This window comes from Rhamphochromis sp. 'chilingali' (assembly GCF_963969265.1).
Source record: "Rhamphochromis sp. 'chilingali' genome assembly, chromosome: 5".
NCBI classification, from domain to species: domain Eukaryota; kingdom Metazoa; phylum Chordata; class Actinopteri; order Cichliformes; family Cichlidae; genus Rhamphochromis; species Rhamphochromis sp. 'chilingali'.
The window spans coordinates 43,330,228-43,354,227 of record NC_137932.1 but is presented as its reverse complement, the minus strand read 5'-3'; the positions used below and the strand labels follow the sequence as shown (position 1 = coordinate 43,354,227).

At 45.9% G+C, this 24,000-nt stretch overlaps 1 protein-coding gene across 14 annotated transcripts in view; it reads left to right on the top strand.

The window, feature by feature from the left end:
* szt2 (SZT2 subunit of KICSTOR complex) overlaps nucleotides 1-23,513 on the top strand; it is a 113,938-nt gene extending 90,425 nt beyond the window's left edge. For 10 of the 14 annotated variants that reach the window (XM_080881671.1, XM_080881668.1, XM_080881670.1 and 7 more), the window contains 10 exons: nucleotides 3,207-3,287; nucleotides 4,560-4,634; nucleotides 12,178-12,243; nucleotides 18,390-18,603; nucleotides 19,826-20,003; nucleotides 20,091-20,213; nucleotides 20,417-20,933; nucleotides 21,393-21,503; nucleotides 22,042-22,110; nucleotides 22,192-23,513. In XM_080881671.1, the coding sequence (XP_080737797.1) occupies nucleotides 3,207-3,287; nucleotides 4,560-4,634; nucleotides 12,178-12,243; nucleotides 18,390-18,603; nucleotides 19,826-20,003; nucleotides 20,091-20,213; nucleotides 20,417-20,933; nucleotides 21,393-21,503; nucleotides 22,042-22,110; nucleotides 22,192-22,335 (1,578 nt within the window). In that variant the 3' untranslated portion in view covers nucleotides 22,336-23,513. Of the gene's footprint in view, nucleotides 1-3,206; nucleotides 3,288-4,559; nucleotides 4,635-12,177; nucleotides 12,244-18,389; nucleotides 18,604-19,825; nucleotides 20,004-20,090; nucleotides 20,214-20,416; nucleotides 20,934-21,392; nucleotides 21,504-22,041; nucleotides 22,111-22,191 lie in introns of those variants that run through there. The other 4 variants (XM_080881664.1, XM_080881663.1, XM_080881665.1 and 1 more) reach the window with 4 other exon arrangements.
* Nucleotides 23,514-24,000: the final 487 nt, after the last annotated feature.

The following is a 24,000-nucleotide window of genomic DNA, read 5'->3' as shown; positions in this document are numbered from 1 at the left end:
GTGTAAACATGTGTGTAATGATGCAACAATGGAAAAAGACTGCAGCGCTGCTTCAGGGGGTCAAGAAGCTGTTTTGTTTGTACTCAGGCAGTGGTAACCTTTTCATTGCTGCTAACTTTAATGAGTTATGGCGTGTAAAAAGTTCCTCTGTGGCACAACTTCAGCACCTGGCAAATATGGACGCTCTCCTCGATTTAACGGAACATCAGCCTGATTTAAAGTAGGAAACAAAATGTGACGCAGGTTTAAATGTTGTCCTTTCATTGTGTGTATTTATTGTAAATAATCACACTGTTTAGGCACCAGCAGCTGCACATAATCAGACACAGTAACGTCTTATTGGGCAAATATAAACCTGTTTACCTGCTGGGTGAGACTAACATGCACACCTGCATCCTGAAACAGGCCACAGTGAGAAATCACAAAATTCAGTTTCATCACTTGTGATCCTGCAACAGCAGGCGGAAAATCCGGATCCCTTCTGTCCCAGCTTTTAATGACGTCACCTTCTATGTCGTTGCTATTTGAACATGAAAACCACAGCCAGCTACGTAAAAAGAGAAATGAAAAAGATTCGCAGTGGCAGATTTTACAATATCAGCCACAGGCCTGATCATCTGTCTCTTATTTACAAAGCTGAGGTCTGAATTGCTCTTATGCACTGGACCTTTCACGTGCTGCAGTTGGAAAGTTACCTGCATGGTTTGTTGGCTTTGCAGCCACACAAAGATCAACCTGACCTTCACTCACTGCATCAGTCAGGAGTTTCAAATCTGTGCCGTGATGCTGTCCAACACAGAGCTTTGGACTCGTTTGCATATTTATTGACTCGTCGCCCCCCTCCATGTCTGCAGATTTACAGAGATGCTAAAACAAAACTTTGCTTTTAGATTAGAAATTAAGACCTTTAAGTGTCTCCTTGTGAGTGATGTCACAACATCAGGCCATGAAAGTTTATTTGCTTTGTTTATGTCTGAGCTAATCCACGGCAGGGACGTCTGACTGGATAATGATCGAATCCAACACCGGTGGGTTTTTGTCAAACAAAAACATAATGCGGAGTGAAGGTGTGCCTCCTGTGACATCGCATGCTTCTTGCAGCAAGCACGTTGGCTCCACTGGGGCAGCATGAACCTGACGGACGTCTCTACAGGTTAGATGAGCCTTCTGTGAAACAGCGGAGAGACGGGCAGATGGCTTCAAACCTGTGGGAAGCAAGAGCACAATAATCATGTTCGTCAGCTTCGAGGAGCTCGGTAGCATAGCTACGTTTGGTGCTGCCCCCCCCTCCACTGAATGCTTTGTTTGGATGCACCCTGGTGTTTCGGAGACCATGAAAGCCTCTGTGCACAGATGGAGGTCCACACCACATATGTGCATAAATAAGACCTAAATCCCATTAGGCTGAGATGACAGCCCTCGCTTTGATATCAGTCCTTCCCTTTGCTTTCCAAACCTGCACAGCAGTCAGTCCACACAGCGGGAACAGTTTGTTGCTTTCAACCTGAGCCTGAGGTTGGGAAGAGTCCCACAGCTCTGGAAAACCTCCTGTGTTGTACCAGTGCCAAAGACTTCACGCCCCAAGGACCTCAACAGCTACAGGCCGGTGGCTCTGACATCCCACCTGATGAAGACCCTGGAGCGGTTGGTCCTGGCTCAGCTTCGGCGCCTAACAAGCTCATCACTGGACCCACTTCAGTTTGCCTACCAGCCTGGCATTGGAGCGGATGATGCCGTCATTCACCTCCTACATCGTTCCCTCGCTCACCTGGAGACCGCTGGAAGCACTGTGAGAATCATGTTCTTTGATTTCTCCAGTGCCTTCAACACCATTCTTCCCTCGGTTCTGAAGGACAAGCTGGAGAACTCTGGAGTGGACCATCACCTCACTACCTGGATCCTGGACTACCTCACCGACCGACCACAGTATGTGAGGACTCAGGGCTGTGTGTCGGACAGGGTCGTCTGCAGTACGGGGGCCCCACAGGGAACGGTTCTGGCTCCGTTCCTCTTCACCATCTACACTGCAGACTTCTCCCACAACTCCACCCAGTGCTTCCTGCAGAAGTTCTCTGATGACTCTGCAATAGTCGGCCTCATCACTGATGGGGACGACAGGGAGTACAGAGGTCTGACCCAAGACTTTGTGGACTGGTGCCAGCTGAACTACCTCCAGATCAACGCCAGTAAAACCAAGGAGCTGGTGGTAGACTTCCGCAGGCACAAGCATTCTCCACTGCAACCACTGAACATCCAGGGTATGGACATTGAGGCTGTGGACAGCTACAGGTACCTTGGTGTTCATCTGAACAACAGACTGGACTGGACTCATAACTCAGACGCCCTCTACAGGAAAGGGCAGAGCAGGCTGTACCTGCTGCGGAGACTCAGGTCGTTTGGGGTGGAGGGCCCACTCCTGAAGACCTTCTATGACTCTGTTGTGGCTTCTGCTATCTTTTATGGCGTGGTCTGCTGGGGCGGCAGCATCTCTGCTGGGGACAGGAAGAGACTGAACAGGGTGATCCGAAGGGCCAGCTCTGTTCTAGGATGCCCTCTGGACCCAGTGGAGGTGGTGAGTGACAGGAGAACGGCGGCTAAGCTGTCATCCCTGATGGACAACGTCTCCCACCCCATGCAGCAGACTGTGACAGCACTGAGCAGCTCCTTCAGTGGGAGACTGCGGCACCCACGGTGTGGGACGGAGAGATTTCGCAGGTCTTTCCTCCCCACTGCTGTCAGACTCCATAATAAAGACTTTAACTGATCAAGCACACACATCCATACATATGCAATAATACTAAGTGCAATAATCTTTTCTGGCATCGTTGTATTTTTACTCAGTTGTATATAGCATTCGTATTCTATTTTTATCTTATTGTATATTTATTTTATTTTATTCTACTGTATATAGTATTTTATTTTATTCTATTCTGTACAGCTGTGTACTGTATTTATTCTTATTGTATTCTAATTTTTGCGTCATAACTTTTGCACTGTCCACTTCCTGCTGTGACAAAACAAATTTCCCACGTGTGGGACTAATAAAGGTTATCTTATCTTTAGAAACAATATTGTGTTACAATAAAGAATATCTACCATTATAACATTAGTGTTGATGAGGGTGCTGGAGTAGTACTATGCTACACATAAAGGTGGTGCGCATTTAAAATGTTACAGTTACAAACTGTGACTGTTGTGACCTTCAGACTGCGGCGTCTGGGACCACCGCATATCACCTGCAGAGGGCGCTGCCAGGAGGAATCGTGTTGATGGAACTGGCTTTTCAGGTGAGAAGCGCTGTCCTCACTAATACACTGTATGTGCTAAAATCACAGTGGTATGATTCTTTCAGTTCTTTGAGACAGGCGAACAGTTTAGTTTAGATAATGATTAAAAATCTAATGTGATGGTTAAAAGTTAAATAGTTAAAGGGATGATGGGTCACAGCGATCAGCGGCCAACTGGCTGTTCAGACGAGGTCCATGTGACGCTGATGGGGATCGTTTCCAAAGTTCACAGTTATTCTGTTCATCCTGGAGAGATCCGGTCTGAACGCCAGCATTTCTAACACTTTGTTTCTGGTCGTGTTGGTTCTGCTGCAGTGTTGAAAGATGCTAAAAAAGGCAGCAGTGAGAAGAGAAGAGGTGCTGAGCAAGTCGAAAAGTGTTCAACTTCAGATAAAAACGCTGAGCTTGGTGTCACTTTTCACCTTGCTGTCAAATTCCTGCGAAGGAGAGCACGACACACTGACCAACAGCCACATCCTACTGGTAGCACTCAACAGTAATGACCTGCTTAAAGCCCCAAACTCTTACAGTAGTGAAAGGGAAATAATGCTTGGAGGAACTTTTTGTTTGCAGTGCGTCTACAGCAGGCAGTTGGTGTCAGGTACTTCTGTATCATAGGAGTGTGTCAGACAGTGAAACGCTGTGCTGCCAGAGTGCTCTCGAGCATCCCCAGTAAAGCATTTGTACCTGTGGTCAGTGTCTCAGTGTCAGCAGCGCTGCCACTGCAAACACTCAGAGTGAATCAGTATCAGCCTGCATCGTGGGTCCCACTGAGTAACTGGCGTTTCCCACACTAGCATCTTTCTTTAGGCCTTCAGTCGTGTTCAGCTAAGGTCTTCCTCCCAGGTTGTTATGGCAACCTTTTTGTTTACTGTGTCCCACACTTAACGTACAACGAGACAGAACACAACTGGTGTGAGACGAGTGAAATAAGCCACAGTGTTTGCCAAAACCTATTACTGAGAGTGGGAGGAGTGGGTAATCACTGCTGTGATGTTGTCGTCGCAGCGCTGTGCGTTTGGCCCCGTGCTGTGTGTGTGGTCTGATATCCTGGCACTATGTGTTTGTTTTTGCCGTTTGCTCATCCTTAGCTACACGTGAAACGTTTTGACCTTTCGACATATTGTTTGTTGTGATGGTGAGGATAGATTTTTTCCACATACAAGCCTTCAGCTCTCCTGAAAAACAGCACATTGACTCCCTGTGTGCAGTCTTACGGATTATTTTACTCTGGTGTTGAGTAACCTTGTGGTCTTTGTGTCACTCCACCAGGGCTGTTACTTTTGTGTGAAGCAGTATGCACTGGAGTGTTCCCGTATTCCCATGGGCCAGACCGTCAACTCGCAGGTAAATGCTTGACACTGATCTGCACTGCTGTGTGGACACACAACACTGAGCTCCGTGTCCTCAACAAGAACATAAAAGAGCGAAAAGGAAACACAAACCAGAACACAAATGATCACAGTGGGAGGGCAGGAGTGCCGATCTGTGTGCATCATGTAGGTTTGGGGTTCTGACTGGTGTTGGGCTGCTGGGCTCTTTATGATCATGGGCTCAGTCAAATTTAAATCCTTAAATCTTTGTTTAAATCAGTTTTTGTAGGAACTGATATACTTGAAATTAAAGCCGTTTTTAAAACACCTAAACTCTTTCAATATAAATGCTGAATAAATTCCTTGTAGTCTGAGTTGTTTAAAAACCACATTTTTTGAAGCCCTTCACACCATTAGTGCCTCACGTGAGTCGACATGTAGACTTTATCACTCTGACTACATTTTCCCAGCTGTTAGCAGTAAAGCAAAATAAAAAATAAGATAAAATAATCATTTGAAGCAGCCAGTTCCTGACAGCATGATGGGAAGAGGCGAACCACACGTAGCTTTTATGCTAGCTTTACTGTAGTTTAGTGTTATTTTGCCTCTTCTGTTCGTGCTGCAGTTGAATATTATTATTGCTCTGATGCAGTTTAAGAGCCACGTGGTCAACAGCAGCTGTTCAGTCTGGTTTACAGCGTGTTCGCCCATTTCTTTACTTCTCGTCCGATGTAATTTCCACCCTTTGTCTGTTTATCCACCGTGAGCAGAAACATACTTATTAATAAATAAGAAGCAGATACCTATTTGAAAATAATCCTCTGGCTGAGACAGAATAACCTCCACTGTTAATTCACATCTACTAGTCATGTCAGGTCCAACTAGGGTAAATTTGTCATCATAAGGTGGCGCAACTTAAAAGTGTCGGCCGTAACCATCTATGAGAAACTACACTGCAGTGACCAAACAGGCTACAGCTATTCAAACACTCGTTGTTGGAGCCAAAGCTGCTCTCTGACATCACTTCTCTTCATAGCTTTCATGGACAGAAGCTGCAGGTTGAAGAGCATCTATCTATGCTAGCTTTTAGCAGATGACCTGCTTATCTTGGTTTCATTGACCTCTAAGTGGGAGGATCCTAGGATTGGAAATTTAGCACTTTCAAGTCTGAGGCCTCAGACTTGAAAGTGCTAAATTTCCAATCCCTTTTATGGTACAGGATTTGTGGCAGTAGTAGGTATCTGTGTATGCAGAGCTTAATCATGGCGGTAAGTAACAAATGCAGGCATGCTGGCTTCCAATGACCCAACAGTATGTAGCCTGATGTGGATGATGACGTGTGTAGATTCAATGCTGGTTTCATGGGAAATGTGCTGGAACAAAAAATGAGTGTCAGTGCAGCAGTACAACAAAAACACCTAAGATTTAAAAAACCTACAGCAGGAGAAGCTCACACGGGAGACTGCAGGGGGCACGTTTCTCTTGGTGACAGTAAACAACTACAGCATGTAGGCAATAATGTCTGTCTGCAGGCTGGGTGGAGGACCGCTGCATCATTCAGCCATCAGCTGGAAGCAGGTAGAGCCCACTCAGAAGGTTGCTGCACCTGTGAAGGAGATGTAGTATTTCAAGGCCTTCACATAGTAGAGTAGAGTAGAACCGTACCCTGTGGTAAAGACAGAGTATGAAGGCAGAACTGTAGATTTGTATGGCAGTCAGCATCACACCTTTGCCTACGGCCACGAGCAAAATAATGCGAGTCTGCGAAAAAGCACGACACAAGCTTCCTCCAGAGGATGTGTGGACACAAGAACCAAAGTAGAATGTCAGCAAGAAGAGCAACAGGTCAGTGAAAGTGGCATTTATTCAAAACACAGTACAGTAGCAAGGACATCAGCCAGTTCAGGAAGTGATCCTGTCGAGCACTTCTGACCAATCATTCTGGTTGTTTTAGACTCTCTGTGGAAGTCCCACTATTTCCTGTGTAAGCAGCAGTCTCTCAACTTTAAATTGAGTTGAGTGGACAAATTTGTGTTGTAGTGTTAAGTAAAAATGGTGCCGCTGTCCTGCGTTTATCCTGCTGTCTGTGCTGTCACAGGACAACCACAGGCAGTCTCAGCTGCAGGGACAGCATCATGGAGCACAGTGAAATGAGAAACATGTTCCTGGACTCGCCTAACCCACCTTTAGGCTCGTGAAACTAAACTAAACTTCTCAGCCACAGAGGGAGGAAACAAGAAACTGCTCCAAATGTTCCAGTTCTGCAGACTCGTGCACCTCCAAGCTTATCGACTCCTTTTATCAGTGCTGGCATGTTATGTTCTGATATTTGCATAAAAATGGCATCAAGCTGGTGTCGGAGAAGCAGCAACAATGAAGCTTTTTTTCTTTCTGTTGAGACTCAGATAATGAAACATGAATCTGGAAATATTGAGGCGATCGATAAAGAATCGGACCTAATAACAGCATTCGTGTCTTACAAGTCCCGAGCTTTAGTCTTGTCTTCGTTTTAAATGTGTTTTATTTATGAACAGACAGAGCGGCTGTAAAATTCTGAAACAGGATTCAATCACAAATGATTTTTAAAAATATATCCGCATTTTCTTGATCTGCACATAAAAGCTAACAGCTGTTTGTTGTTTCCATCCATAGGTGTGTATATTTTCTGTTTTGAGTTCACATGTTTTGAGTAACTGCCTGTGAAGATGAAATCCTGACGCTGTCCAGCAGCGACTGTTCATCTGGAAAGAAAATCACTTTGCTCCAGTACTTTCACCATCCAGGGTGTTTTTCACACTGTCACTTTTCAGATTTCATTGGGTCTGCCGCTCCGTGCTGTTTCATGCTGTGCATCCCGAACATGTATTACTGCAAGGAGGAAAAGTATTTTAGAACAGGCACACATGGCCTGCCTGCTTTTAGCGACAAAGTGAAGTGGAACTTTTTAAAAGCCCATTTCAATCTAAGTGGGTGTTAATTCAACTGTTTGCAGAGCTGTTTAGTTCTGCAAACAGTCAGCTGGTTTTTATTTATTTCTATTTTTATTTAAATTTGCCTCCAGTTTCAGACCCGCTGTTTCTAACAGTTGCTGATGTTTAGCTGAAGGGAGAAATAAGTCCAAGTTCTCCTCTCTGTGAGGTCTCCTCCGATCATGCACGAGTGACAGTTGCTGCCATCAATCTGGACGCCAAATATGTTAAAGCAAATTCAACATTGGTGGACTGTTTCTGACAATGTGTGGCTTTAGCCTGCAGCTCGGCCCCCTGACAGTATTTTACTATCAGCCATGTTGCACTTCCCATCTCATTTCACCTCGTCTGTTAGAGCATACTCCACGTGGTTTAATCTAAAGATGCATTATTTATCAAATGTATTATTGTCTGATGCATAAAATAATATGCTTACAACACAGCCTGAAGAAACCAGAGTCAAAGTAACAACAAAAGTACTTTGGAAATAATTCAGGTGGAACCTTTTCCAAGTTTTAGGAACAAAAGGATGATCAAACAGCCTTTTGATCCTCTCATCATTAGTTGTTGTACTGGTCCAGCGTCAGAGGAGCATCCTTTTAGTTTTTGGCAGCTTCACTATAAATCATTCAAACATACAAAAGTTACTAAACTCAAAGGATGAATCAGCGTTGTTTGTTTGACATATCACATAAACAGCTGTGCAGATGACACACAAATATATATCACAATGTCACCAGGAGACCGAGGCCCTGTACAGGCTCTTGGTAAATGCATTGAGGAAATCAATGACTGGTTGTGCCACAATTTTCTCCAGCTAAACAAAAACAAAACTGAGGTAATAGTCTTTGGCGCCAAAGAAAAACGATTACAGGTCACCAGAGAACTTCAATCTATACACCTAAAAACCACAAACCAGGCGAGAAATGTGGGTGTAGTGATGGATGCAGACCTAAACTTAGAAAAACACATTAAGACAATAACAAAGTCAGCTTACTATCACCTCAAGAATATATCAAGGATAAAAGATCTGATGTCTCAACAGGACCTGGAAAAACTAGTCCATGCATTCATCTTTAGTAGGCTTGATTACTGTAACAGCATCTTTACAGGTCTACCTAAAAAATCAGTCAGACAACTACAGCTCATTCAGAACTCTGCTGCTCGAGTCCTCACTAAGACCAAAACAGTGGACCACATCAGTCCAGCTCTGAGGTCTTTACAGTGGCTGCCTGTCCGTCAGAGGATAGACTTTAAAGTTCTGATGCTGGCCTATAAAGCTCTGAATGGTTTAGGACCAAAATACATCAATGACCTCCTGACCCAGTATGAACCATCCAGATCCCTCAGGTCATCTGGATCCGGTCTTTTATCAGTTCCCAGAGTCAGAACCAGACATGGAGAAGCTGCATTCAGCTTTTATGCTCCTTATATCTGGAACAAACTCCCAGAAAGCCTCAGATCAGCTGAAACACTCAGTTTATTTAAATCCAGGTTGAAGACTCACCTGTTCTCAGCTGCATTTGAATAAAGCACCAAATCCACACTTTAAGCTTAAATTTCAAAACTTACATTTTTTTCATGCTTTTTATTTGTTTTTGTTTTTTAATGTCTCTGTAAAGCGCTTTGAATCACCTTGCTGTAAATAAACTTGCCTTACACTTGTACAGCTGTTACTGCAGCTGAATCTGTGCAACATGCGGGGTTTGTTCCAAAAATGTATTTTCAAAGAGCTGTTAGCTGCATACGAATGCATTTATTACATAATAACAAACACTGTGATAAAATCAAAAAATGCAAATATTTTAGAAATTTATCAAAGTTTAAAACCAAACAATTATGTTATTTTTTAAGGCAGATAACAACTGGCACACTGGACTTCTTTATGGTTATTTAATCAAGTATTTATCTGTAATTTGGCGTCTTATAAAGATCATAATATACTTCACTATTTTTTTCTGTTTTTTGGTGAAAAATGATCATTTAGATGAAAGAACTTGCACATAGTGGTGGACTAACTATTACAGAAATATGTCAAAAAGGATTTTAATGAGCAATACTGCTGTTTTAGAGCAGCTGCAGCTTAAACCGCACACTGGGGTGGTGCCTGGCATGGTGTGCAGTGTGTTCTTAAAAATACTGAGGAAATTAGATAAATGGAGGATTCAAGACTACATGATCAGAAATGGTGTCAGTGGAAAATTTAACTGTGAAGGAGACAGGAGCAGGAAAACATGAAGAAAAGGTAACCAGCGGCAACCAGAGATAAAAAAAATAAATTAATAAATGAAAATCCTACAAGAATACTTCTGGGTGGAGTCATGAATCAAACCATCAGTTTTTATATCGAGTAACAGGACGTGTAAACGTGAAGGGAAATAATGAGACCTGCATTAATCTGCCTTGTAGCTTAGGCATGAATTTTAAAGCCAAGTTAGACGCAGCAATATTCAATAAAAAAAGACAACATAAGCTAATCGCCATTAGTTCTGCTAAACTTTGTTTATATAGACTTCTTAAATGAAATGTCCTCTATCTTGTATAAATGCCATTTCTACTTTAGGATGGCTCACAGGAAGTACCAAAGTACAACTTCATGGTGTTCCCTTGTGCACAAAGCTGCGATTGTTTGTTCTGTGCATGAGCAGAGGTGCTTTTTCACTTCTGTTTATGGATTTTTGAAGAATTTCTGACCTTGAAGATTCAGCTCTTATCCCGAGTGCCAGCAGCTTCGGTCCTTGTTCTGCTTCTATATTAGGTGAACATCTCTCCCACTTGTGACTGATCCATTTTCAGATTAGGGGGTCGGTGCACTTTGATGTGACGAAGGCAGAGAAAGATGTTTTGAAAGATGTCATGCTGTTTGTTTCCCTCCCGGTGGTGTTGTCAGGATGTCTACAAAGTGATGTGAGAGGTTGACTGTGTTGAAAGAGCCTGTGCCTCTAAGCACAGTGGGGAGGCCAAAGGGTTTAAGTGTTGAGAAAGGAAGAAAGGTGCATTCGCTGCAGCTATTGTGAATTAAAGATGTCCATAAATCCTCAACAAAAAGCTTGACATTGAGTAAATTAAGCGTAAACAATGTGTTTTATGTTTAAAATGAATTATCTCTGTAAAGCCCAGAGATGTGTTCCCTGTGTTAGGGAGGGAGTCATAACTGCAGTCAGTATTTACAGGTGAGAGCACGTTCTGAAGTGGCTCTTCACATTGGCCCAAACATTATACACAAAAGCAATGAATTGCTTCTTAATTAATAGATAATTTTAAACAGTTTAGAATATGATTTACATTTAAATGACGATGTTGCTGAAACACTTTAAACAGGAGACTTGTTGACATGTGAGAAACACACAGATATAAAAAGAATGAATGTTCATGCTGGCCACATTAAAGGGGACCCGTTTATTTCCAGCCTTTGTCCTTTGGCTCTGTTACAGTAGCTTTGCATGATTTGCAGAATAAGCCTTGTTAATATCAATAATATCAGTGCAACCCCTCAGTTCATCATCCGTCTGACAAAACCTCCCATCTTTCTCCTCATTGGATGTCCCTCATAAGCAAAAAGATTTGATTGGAAGGTGGGCTTGATCTGTGCCTGAGACAATAATATCAGAGTAAATAGTTTCAGTCTTTTTATTCAGATCTAAGAGGTGAAAAATGCGTCTGGAACAGTGTTTCAATACGCCATCATAATAGGCTGCATGCAGAAACGAACTCTTCCCCGTGTTTTTCCTAAATGTGAAAATACTGTGGAATCTTTTCCATTTTAAGATGCAGATTTTTTTCTACTTTAATTTGTTCAAATATTGTTTCTCGTGTTCCTCTGATCATCAGTGAATTTAATTGCCCAGCACACATGCAAAGTTTCAGACGGTGTTCAGGACGAGGACTGTGGTAATTCATTCGTTAGCACTTGTTAGTGCTGTCAGTATAAAATGTCTTTATAAATAAACACAAATTAGTTGCATTAGTATTTGGGGTTTACAGCAGCGTGCATTAAACTTAATGTGTTACTGCTTTGACAGTGTTCTGGTAAATACTGAGAAATAGGCAGGCAGCTTGTTAGTGAAGTGACACCAACTTAATGAATGAAGCGTAAAGTTTGCTAACAGCTATGGATCAGCCCAACATTAGAACCACATATCATGTGATTATTATAAGTCCAAGCCCAGGTCGTTGAGCTGGCCTCCTAACACGCCTATCCCAGTCTGACGGTGCATCTGTGGGAACTAACCTGATCCTGAGGCCAACAGAAGGATGTGCAGCTTAACCACAGGATGGTGGTTTTAATGTTGGGGCTGATCGATGGATATATCAGTCTTATGATGCTTTACTGAAGTCGTATTATCCACAAGTAGTTTCCTACTAACCAAGATGCATATTACTGTGACTATCAGCTAGTCAGATTAACTGAGTGTTTAGCTGGTTAGTGTCACACTAAAAACAATAAACACATCCAAGTCCACAGTTCTAGAGTGTGTATGTAATGTGGATATTTGTAGTCTGAAATGGTTTTATTTGATCTCTTAGCACATCTTCAGTCTTCCTTTCCATCCATCTGTCTGTGTCTCTGTGTCTGCCTAGTCCCACCTCATGTCATCTCTCCATCAGGGCAGCCTCCTCACCAAACCTCGTTGCAAGCCGTTTCCAGATGCCACACCAGTATCTGACTGTGCGGTATGTCCCAGCCATTCTCAAGGGAGGGGTGTCTCACTACAATCAGGCTCCACCCCTCTTCGCCACTCTATGCTTGCTCTCATCAGTCCTGGTCTCTTTCCTTTCAAGTTTACCTGCCTGTCTCTGTGGGAATGATTGGGTTTAATGTTAAATCAAGTGCACTGTGGGAGCTACTGTTGCTGCAAACTACAGCTTGACTGTAAAAACGCATCTTTAGCTTAAGGCAGGGACTCAGACTTAAGTTATGCAATAAAAATGATGCATTTATACCTGATTGTGTTGAGGATCAGGTGAGGGCCAAGCACCTCTATGATTTTCTTTTCCTTTTCTGTTTTCAACAGGCTGTCTTCTCTGTGGTTGTTGGTTTGGTGTTTTGGGTGTTGGAGCTAATTTTTTATGCAACCATGTTTTTCTTTTGCCCTTCCTCTTCTTCCTCTTCTTTAGCAGCCAGGTGGTGATTGGAGCTAGGGTCTGTGTTCATGTGTGAAGGTTCAGTCTTTGAATTACACAGAATGTAAACTGCTGCTTCTGCTGCTCCGCTGCTACAGATACAATACTGGAAAATTCTGTATAATTTCTATTATACAGAATTTATACAGAACTATTAATTCATTTAAATTGTTAGTGACCACTGGGTGTTTATAACTGTATGTCTGAGTAAGTATATGTTGTTCCCCAAGGCTCAGTTATTGGGCCACTTCTGCTTAAATGCTGCATGTTTAGCAGCGTGATGGTAGCTACAATTGAATCATGCCATCAATGACTCATTTCATTGATTTTTCTTCTAATATTTTCAGACTATTTTGATATATTTTCTTTGTAATGTAAAGCTAAATGAGCTTGAGTCGAGTATTAATTAACAGTATAATGGTAGGTTGCAAAGTGCAGGCTGTGAGGGTGCGGCCACAAGGAGTTTGTTTAAATATTATATTCTAGATTTTAAAACAATCATTAAAAAAAAGTTTATAGGAGAAAAAGGTCAAAGGATGAAAATAAATCACTGAAAGTGCACAAACTTTACAAGCTTGTGTGGTCATCCAGATTGTGATTATTAGGTTATCGTGAGCTGAAAAAGATTTTTTTAGATTTTGAAATGATCTGTCTTAAGTTTGAGTATTTGATAATTATTAGTATCCATCCATCCATCTTCATCCGCTTTATCCGAGGCCGGGTCGCGGGGGCAGCAGCCTGAGCAGAGAGGCCCAAACCTCCCTCTCCCCAGCCACCTCCTCCGGCTTATCCGGGGGAACACCAAGGCGTTCCCAGGCCAGCCGAGAGATAATCTCTCCAGCGTGTCCTGGGTCTGCCCCGGGGCCTCCTCCCGGTGGGACATGCTGGAATCGACTGGTAAATTGAGAGCTTTTACACTCAGCTCCCTCTTCACCACGACGGACCGGTGCAGCGTCCGCATTACTGCAGCTGCAGCCCCAATCCGTCTGTCGATCTCCGGCTCCCTTCTCCCATCACTCGCAAACAAGAACCCGAGATACTTGAACTCCTCCACTTGGGGCAGGAACCGATGAAGCCAACAGAACCACATCATCCGCAAAAATCAGAGATGAGATTCTGAGGCCACCAAAGCGAAAGCCCTCCGCCACTTGGCTGCGCCTAGAAATCCTGTCCATAAAAATTATGAACAGAACCGGTGAAGCCCATCACCCACCAGGAACAAATCCGACTTATTGCCGGCAATGCAAACCAAGCTCTTGCAACGGTTGTATAGGGATCGAATGGCCCGTAGCAATGGGCCAGACACCCCATAGTCCCGCAACACCTCCCACAGGACACCCCGAGGGACACGGTCGAATGCCTTCTCCAAGTCCATAAAACACATGTAGACTGGTTGGGCAAACTCCCATGCGCCCTTGAGTATCCTTGAGAGGATAAAGAGCTGGTCCAGTGTTCCGCGACCAGGACGAAAACCACATTGTTCCCCCTGTATCCGAGGTTCGACTAGCGGACGAACTCTCCTTTCCAGCACCCTGGCATAGACTTTCCCAGGGAGGCTGAGGAGTGTGATTCCCCTTGTATTTGGAACACACCCTCCGGTCTCCCTTCTTAAAGATGGGGACCACCACCCCAGTTTGCCAGTCCAGGAGTACTGCCCCTGATCTCCACGCAACATTGTAGAGGCGTGTCAACCAGGACAGCCCTACAACGTCCAGAGCCTTCAGGAACTCGGGGCGGACCTCATCCACACCAGGGGCTCTGCCACCAAGGAGTTGTTTAACTGCCTCAGTGACCTCGCCCCCGGAAATTGGCGGGTCATTCCCCTCATCCCCAGACTCTGCTTCCTCCTCGGAAGACATGTCAGTGGGATTAAGGAGGTCCTCGAAGTATTCCTTCCACCGCCTGACAATTTTCTCAGTCGACGTCAGCAGCGCTCCGCCAGCACTATACACAGTGCAGGTAGAGCACCTCTTTCCCATCCTGACGGTTTGCCAGAATCTCTTCGAGGCAGTCCGAAAGTCTTTTTCCATGCCCTCTCCGAACTCCTCCCACACCCGAGTTTTTGCTTCAGCCACTGCCCGAGCCGCATTCCGCTTGGCCTGTAAATACCTGTCGGCTGCCTCCGGAGTCCCACAGGCTAACCAAGCCTGGTAGGACTCCTTCTTCAGCCTGGTGGCTCCCTTCACCTCTGGTGTCCACCATTTGGTTCGGGGATTACCACCACGGCAGGCACCAACCACTTTGCGGCCGCAGCTCAATGCAGCAGCTTCGGCAATGGAGACGCTGAACATGGTCCATTCGGACTCAATGTCCCCAGTCTCCCTCAGAATGCTGTTGAAGCTCTGCCGGAGGTGTGCGTTGAAGATCTCGCGGACTGGGGCCTCTGCTAGACGTTCCCAGCACACCCTCACTATGCGTTTAGGTGCACCGGGTCTGTCCAGCGTCCTCCCCCGCCACCTGATCCAACTCACCACCAGGTGGTGATCAGTTGACAGCTCAGCCCCTCTCTTTACCCGAGTGTCCAGAACATATGGTTGCAGGTCTGGTGATACGATTACAAAATCGATCATCAACCTGCGGCCTAGAGCGTCCTGGTGCCACGTGCACTTATGGACAAACTCTTATGTTCGAACAAGGTGTTCGTTATGGCCAAACTGTGATTTGCACAGAAGTCCAATAACAAAACACCGCTTGGGGTCAGATCAGGGAGGCCATTCCTCCCAATCACGCCCCTCCAGGTCTCGATGTCGTTACCCACGTGAGCATTGAAGTCTCCCAGCAGGACAACAGAGTCTCCAGGTGGAGCACCTTCCAGCACCCCACCCAGGGACTCTAAGAAGGCTGGGTACTCTGAACTGCCACTCGGCGCATAAGCGCAGATGACAGTCAGGCCCGTTCCCCGACCCTAAGGAGCAGGGAACAAACCCTCTCATCCACCGGGAAAAACCCCAACGTACCGGCAGCAAGCCGAGGGGATATTAGAATACCCACCCCAGCCTGTTGCCTCTCACCATGGGCAACTCCAGACTGAGACAGAGTCCAGCCCCTCTCCAGGAGACTGGTTCCAGAGCCCAAGCCATGCGTAGAGGTGAGCCCGACTATATCTAGCCGGTACCTCTCAACCTCACGCACTAACTCAGGCTCCTTCCCCACCAGAGAGGTGACATTCCATGTCCTTATTGCCAGTCTTGGCAGCCGGGGATCAGTCCGCCAGGGCCTCCCCTCCTGGCTGCCACCCGGCACACAATGCACCCGACCCCTATGGCGCCTCCTGCGGGTGGTGGGCCTGCGGGAGGATGGGCCCATGTCTCCTCTTCGGGCTGTGCCCGGCCGGGCCCCATGGACTAAGACCCGGCCACCATACGCACCCTCCCCAGGCCTGGCTCCAGGGCGGGGCCCCGGTAACCCTATCCCGGGCAGGGTAAACTGTTCCCTCGATGTTCTCTTCATAAGGGTCTTCTGAATTATTAGTAATGTATGTAATTATTCTGTGCCTAAACCTGACCAAGCAGCCAGAGAAAGCAAACGTACTGCAACACTCACACTAACATATCCTCAGGGTGTTACGGTTAAGAAAATCAGGTACTAAATACATAAGCAGAGAATCAGACACTCACCAGCCACTTTATTAGAGACACCAACACTGCAAATACTAATGGGCCAATCACATGGCAGCAACTCAATGCATGTAGACATGTAGGCATAGTCAAGAAGACCCGAAGTTCAATCCGAGCATCAGCAAATGTTATTTAAGTGATGAATGTGCGATTTTTCAACACAGACACTTGTAGGCTTTACAGAGGATGGTCCAGTAAATGCCAGTGGTCAGAGGAGATTGGCCAAGCTCCTGTTAGCTGATGGGAAGCCAACAATAACTCGGTCAATTGCTCATTACAACCAAGGTATGCAGAACAGCATCCCTGAAAAAGACCAAGTGAGAAGCTCTACAGCAGCAGAAGACCACACAGAGTGCTGCTGCGTGCAGGTAAAACCAGGAGACCACGGCTTACGATTTCCACAGCCTCGCCAATAGTGGACAGTTTGGAAGCTTATCTGCTCTGATGAATCTCCTCCATGTACCCGTCTTCCAGCTGGAGAGCATGGCACGTCAGGAAACTCTCATGATCTGAAACTGGATTCTTGAACCTGATTCTGCTGTAATCAAAGGTTCAAAGTGTTGATCCCACACAGCACCTTTAGGATGTGATGTAACAGGAGACTTCAAATCTACAGCATGCGTGTGACACTATCATGTCAGTGTGAACCACGAGGAATGGTGCCAGCACCTTGTCGAATCTGTGCCACAAAGCACTACGGCAGTGCTGAAGGGGGAAAGGTGTACCTGGTAAAGTGGCTGTGAGTGTATATTTGCAGTTGTAATACACACATCACAGCTGGATAACTGCTGTTACTCCTGTTGGGTTTCACTGCATTGTGATAGTACCACTGCAGAAATGTGAGTCTTTTTTCCAGGAGTGAAAATGCAGAGCCTCACAGGGACGCATCGATGGATGTCACAGTGTGAGAGCTTTCCTCTCGTCGCTCTGCTTGTCTTTCTTTCAATCAGCTTGCTTTGTATTCTCTTCTTTTTCTTCTTCTTGTATGACCTCGCTGATTGCAGCTTCTCCCGTCAATGCAGCCGCTGTCATTAATTTCACTTCCACCGAGTGCCGCTGACAGGAGACAAGCTGCAGCCCCACGACTCAAACTGGCAATTTGTTCTTGTCAAAGTTACACGGAGTGTTTAATTAACTAGAACATGAACCATTTGGGATTACAGGTTAGGAAATAATAAATGTTAGCGTGATAGCAAGGAGGACACACACACACACACACAGGAACTACCTATGAACTGAGGAGAGCCGCGCAGTCCCATTGGCTTCCAGGCTCCATAGATAACAGGCCAGGAGGTCACACTTAATTTGTCTGCCAGACTGCAGGAACACCGCTGGGGAGAGAAAAGTTAATATTCATCTTTTCATTCCTGTGTGCAAAAGAATATTCTTCCTCATTCTTATCTCTGCGGTGAGGGTGCTGATGAAAGTCTTCTGCCCTTTTGCCAGTTTCTGGACAAGTGTCGAGGCAGGAAAAGGTTCCAGACGGCGAAGAGATGAAAGTCTGTAGCTACAGAACGCTGTGCAGTCTTTTCTTGGCTCTTTGATATAATGAAGCTGCTTTTGTGCACGTTCCAGGCAAATGGTCCAGATCAAAGTAAAAGCAGGAGTAGCAATTAGAGCTCCTTGTAAACTCTTATTGTGCTGTAATTAACTGCACAGCACAGCCTCTCACTGCAGCCATTTGCATTTGCAATTATTGCTTTTGTCAGCTCCCTTTTGATGTTGGATTTAATTAAAAAGGATATTATTATGAATCTGATTGATATCAAAGTTGCTTACAAAAGCTTCTCAGTAAGGAGCGATGGGAGTCACAGTGCAGCAGGGCCTTAAGGTGTGCTGTACAAAGCAGTCTCTGTTGGAGTGGCTGGAACAGCAGGTCCTTCCCCTTCAGATGCAAAACAGTTTCATACATGGCTGATCGCACAGATAGACATTCAGAGTTAGCGCTGTCTGCCAGATCAGTTTTGCAGAGGTATTCAGACTGACTGAGTTTGGAGTTAGAGTACCTCCTTCTTTTCCCGTCTGTGTCAGTGAGTCATGCTGTCCTGGTGATGACCGTCTCACAACCTTCTGTTGCAGCTCTCCATGCTCTTCACTGAGGAGTGTGATAAAGTCAGGGACACCATGCACGTTCACTCCTTCAGCTACGACTTCCACCTGCGAGTGGTTCACCAGTACCTGGTCGGCTGCCACATGACGCTAAGGCAAGGCTACCAGCTCACCGACTTCCTGGACGACTTCATCTCCCATCACCCGGACATCCCCAAGTTCGGCCGCAACCACGTCTTTCAAGGTGATTCTGGTGTTGCTGACTGCATCGAATCTCATGTGATGATGATGATAATGTTTTTTTGATTCTGCCATGATTTCTAGCTTTTCAACATTTACAGCAGCCGCCAGAGCAGCCAGTGAAAGTAAACAAAAGATGGCAACACAGTGAACGGTGTACAGAGCATTTACTAAAGGGAACAAAACTCGAATTCACCAGAAACAAAGACCAGAAAAAAAACAAACTGACAAATGAAAAATAGGCCCAAAAATCATCATGTGATTAGAAGCATTTGGACTGTGGGTCAGTGCCCACACAAACACACACTGGTTCTGATGGGAAATACAAACTAAGGATCCAGTTATATCCACCATATAGCTGCACGTCCTCACTAAAGTGCGAATGGCATTCCCCATTTTTATGGTGCGATTAGGTTTATCCAACCTTAAAAAGTGCAAGGTTATAACTTTAATTTGTATTCTTTGCCTCCGGCTTTCAACTTTCCCCCTTTTACCTAATGGTCCCTGATACATGAGATGAAGTCTTTCCACCAGCTTCATTTAACAAAGACTTGCATCTGAAAATGTGTCCGTGTGCTGTGACTTCACTGAAGTTATTCGCAGCACGTTTATGGAAGTTGTGGTCATTTTAAAAAACAAACTCTGCTGTCTTGGCTTAAACTATGCAGACGTGCAGAAAAAAATAAGTGCACCGAGACCTTTGGGAGGAAGTGGTCTGGATTAAATTCCAAACTCCAAACAAAGTTTGGGTTAAACTCCTGTAGCTAAACAGGTAAATCTGAATCATCCACAGTGATGGTTCATGAATTTTTTTTTTTTTGTTCTGAAATAAACAACTTTAGCCCACCTCTTACCCCCCCCCACCCACCCACCCCTGTGGTTGATTTAGCACAGAGTTTATTCGCTAACCTCTGCTAGCACGAGTACTGGAAGTCTACTCAGGTGAATTTGTGTTCATGTTTAGCGTCTTCTCCAGCTCCCTCTGGTGGTCAGTGCAAACCAACTGAAATGATATTCAGAGTAAATATTTGAAATTGTTTCACTGAAAGACGAGTTCAGTCCCTCTGTGTCCCGCCTCCGTTCGGGCGTCACCAGCAGCGCTCTCTGAGCCGTTCTGGATCGATGAGCAGATATTTGTTTTTCCATCAGAGCTTCTCGGGCTCTGTGTGTGCACAGGAACAACTGTGTTTGTCCTTCTGAGCGTCTGTCATTCTTGTGTAAATCAGGGAGCTTCTCCATCTCCACGGGGATGATAACGGCTCACCAGCTCTACAACTACATCACCGACCACGCCAGCACGTATGGCATGAAGCCGCTCCGCATGTCGAAGGCTGCGGTCGCCACTGACAACAAGAAGGCGATGCCTGACCTTCACGAGTATGCCCTGGTGGCTCTGTGGAACAGGTGGAGAAACAGCTCTGCCCTCAGAATAAACCTTCTCTCCTCATATCTGCGGCTTAACTTTACCTTTGTTGGCTCCTCTTGCTTTAGTTCGGGCTCCTACAAGGATCTGGACGGTCTGCCCCACCACGATGACTTCGATGTTTCCCTGGTGGTGTGTCACAACGCTGCTCCGTTTGAGGAGCAGTCAGACGGGGAGAGGCATCTGCTCAGGTAAGATCTACAGACTGCAGCACAGAGGCTGTGTGATAGTTACTCATATCTGGGCTGACACCATGTTTGTTTTATCTGACATGTCCTGACACAACCTAAAGAGGACTGGTGGACGTTTCACGGGCCAAACAAATGTGTTAACAGTACATCACTGAAGGCACTGGATAAACTTTTGCTGAGTCTCATCTCGTCCCCTTTCATAGGCTACGCTTCTACGTGATCATGACCAGTCAGCGGGAGCTATTCCCACGCCTCACTGCAGACATGCGCCGCTTTAAGAAGCTTCCTCAGATCCACCGTGATCCCGGAGAGCTGGGGGGACGGCTCTCCCAGGATCGAGCAGAGGCTTCTGGGTCACGTGGTTCTGAGCAGGACCTCTGGGAGGAGGGTTCGTCTGAAGCTTCAGCACCCTTGGCTCCAAGTGATGGCAACGAGTTTTACCCTCTGACAGGCGGTGGACCAGAGGCTCAGGGGCTCCTCTACGCCTCCCCTCTGTTCCCTCTTCTCAACAACGAGGTGGCGTCTGCCCGCAGACAGATCCAGATCAGCGTGGAGCAGGCCATGGGTCACTGCCGCAGGGACAACCTGTGGAGGAGGCTGTTCCACGGCGAGCATGTGGCCCTGGATAAACTGAAGCTGGCCAAGTTGTCGTTCAGCGAGCTGGAGGAGCTGCTGGAGGCTGTGCAGAGCCGATCAGTGGGGGAAATCGACCCGCAGCTGGTGAGACTCTAATTTTAGCCTTAAAATCAAGATTCAGTTATGACCATCAAACATCAGCAATACCAAACACCTTGATTACTAAGACCACAGCTCGACACAAATGAACCGCCAGCAGCTCGACACCCTGTCATTTGAAACGCAAAGCAACACCAGCACACAGCTAAGCATCGGTGCTCCCACAGTATGAGAAACATTTGGAGGTGATCAGGCTCTCGCTGTGACCTCAGCCAGCTGCAGGTGACCTGCAGATCAAACATCAGCTCGCACATACATGTTAGCAGGAGCTGTGAATGGGAGGTAAATGTTCCTAACACATCAGGAGGCTTCAGGATTTTGTTAGTTAAAGGAGGAGCTTTTAAATGATACATCTGCAGCTTGAATATTTGACTTTGCAGGTGAAACCCAGTGAAAGTTTCTGATGGTCAGTGTTGTAACTGTAGTGTGAACGTGTTGCTGCAGGACTGTTTCCTGACCATGGGTCCAGCCTGGTACCAGAGTCTCATCAAGGTCCTGCTCAGTCGCTTCCCTCAGAGCTGCAGACACTTCGACGACAACGGCATCCAGTATCTGGTGAGAAAAAAAGAGTTCAAAGTGGCAAACCCACAGGCCCCTGTATCCATGAGTTTCCCTCTGCTGTGGCTTCACAAACGGGCAGCAAAACGTTACCAGCCAACAACCAAATGAAGGCGTTCCCTTTAATGCTCAGGGTCATCGAGATCCCTTTAAAAAATATTGGAAACACGACCCCAAACGTCATCTCTAAGCACAGCTCCGTTAGTCTCTAGTAGCATTTCTCTGGACACAAATGGGACCATTTAGCAGACTCGAGCTAGAAACACCTGCAACACGTAATGCGACACTGATTAGTCTCACTCGCGTTCAGACTCGATTGTTAGATCAGTCGAGTCAGAGTGTAAAAGAGACCTCGAGTGACTTACAGGCGAGAGGATGGAGCATCGAGCTCAGAGTGAGAGCTCCAACACATGAACTGCAGTAACACATATTTCTTCTGTATCTGTGGAGACAGACTTTAAAACGGTGACGTTTGTGTTGCACACACCTGTTCACCTCGTTCCAGCTAACGTCCACTCGTGTCTTTGTACTTCAGGCTGTTCTGAACCAAAAGTTCACCGACTGCTTCGTTCTGGTATTTCTGGACAACCAAGCTGGAAAAACTGTGAGTTCTTATACACGTCTGACTTATTTTTTCTTATAATAAAGTCATGCAAAGTTCTCAGATTTCATCTTCCTCCCGCAGAGTTTAAAGGTCGTGTTTCGGGAGCCGCTGCCGTTGCAGCCGCAGGCCGGCAGCAGCCCCCCTCCTCAGCTGGTGTCCATGTATCATCACCTGGAGTCTGTAATTAACACCGCGTGCTACAATCTGTGGACCGGACTGCTATAGCACCCGGACCCGAGTCGTGTCTTTAACACGAGACAAATGGAAATGAGAAGAGAAGCTTTCTGCATAACGCTGAGCTCACTGAGTGGGAGCAGCGACATACTGGACTCATGTGCAAGAAACAGTTTTAAATGTTGAGGATCATAAAGTTGAGCAGACACTACGATGGGTTCCCTCGCAGTTACTGTACGAGCCTTCAAACAGCACCGTGACCACGCCACAGCAAAAGCACCTTCCTTACCACTATTGTCAAGAGTCAGACGGGCGATCAACATCCAGATAAAGAGAACTGCAGGCTGTATGCACTTATGGGTTGGGACAGTCCCTTTAAATCACAACGTACAAAATCCTGTTTAAAAAGTGATGTTTTAGATCTTTGTAGCAGGTGAGACATGTCAGCAAATATCTCACATCCTGGAACAGATTCAAAAAGGGGCTGAGGATGAAGATTTGGCCAAAGCAGCATCACTGGCTCCTGGTTCCTCGAGGAACTTGAGGTCATTTGCAGTGCTTGATAAGATTAAGTTTGATAATTTAATATGTAGCATATATCAAACTGAGTCCTACTCAGTCCAAATACTTGGGGCGGTCTGAGCTGAGTAGGTGAGATGATCTGCAGCTTTTCAGGGCTCATATCTTTAACCTTTAACCTCCACCAACGTCGTGCCAAATCCAGAACCAGTTTCACGTATTTCCACCTCCCTAAAAATGTACTGGTACTAGTAAGCATGGCACCACAAACTGATGATGCCTTGCTGCCTCCAGTTCTTCCAGGAAGTGAGGATAATGAGACGTTCCCGAACAGCTCAGCTGTGTCCCGGGTCTGCAACGGGGTCTCCTCCTGGTTGGACGTGCCCAGAAAACATCACCGAAGAGGAGACGACCTGAACCTCGTCATCACAGACGTAAGAGCTCTGCTGCTTTGATGGGATGCTTTTGGTCACCAACCAAAGCTGGTGTCATAGCTGAGAGTAAGGACATACCTTCACCACCACAAGCTGCTGCAGCTCCATCTGTCAATCTGGAAACAACTCTGAGCATTCGGTGCTCAAAGGCACAAAGGTAGAACGGGTGGACGACCTGGAAGGTGCTCTTTAACACATTCTGATGGATATGACACGGCGAGGACGCCGTCGATGTACGGACAGAAACATCGTGAGCGTGCAGCGGCTGTTAGGCAGCACTTACATGCATTCTGCACAAATTTGAAGCTCCACATCTTCACTAATGTCTCAGCGTCGGTTTGGATCTCGTGCCTTCTGACAGTATTTAGCTTCACGCCACATCAGTGTTAAAACAAGAAGAGACAGCCCAGATGCCGGTGCGCAGAGTGGGAAGGCTTTTATGTTCAAATGCGTCAAACCTGTTTCCACTTGAACCCCACTGCCATGTCTGTTGCCCTCAAGTGCCTTTCTCTGTTTATTATTTTCTCCCTTTTCCCTTTTTTCATTCCCAAACCTGTGAAGTGACGCCGTTGTCGCTCTGGCAGGAGATGTGTGGAAACACACTGCTGGTGTTATGCAGCGAAAGTGCCTGAGTCAGTTTGGAGAAATGTGACAAAAATTGCCTTTCATAAGCAGGAAAATTGGTCATATTAACTTTGGTGATTTGCATAATAACATGCCACATGTCATCAGCGCCGAGTGTTTCCAAAGCATGTTGGGGTGG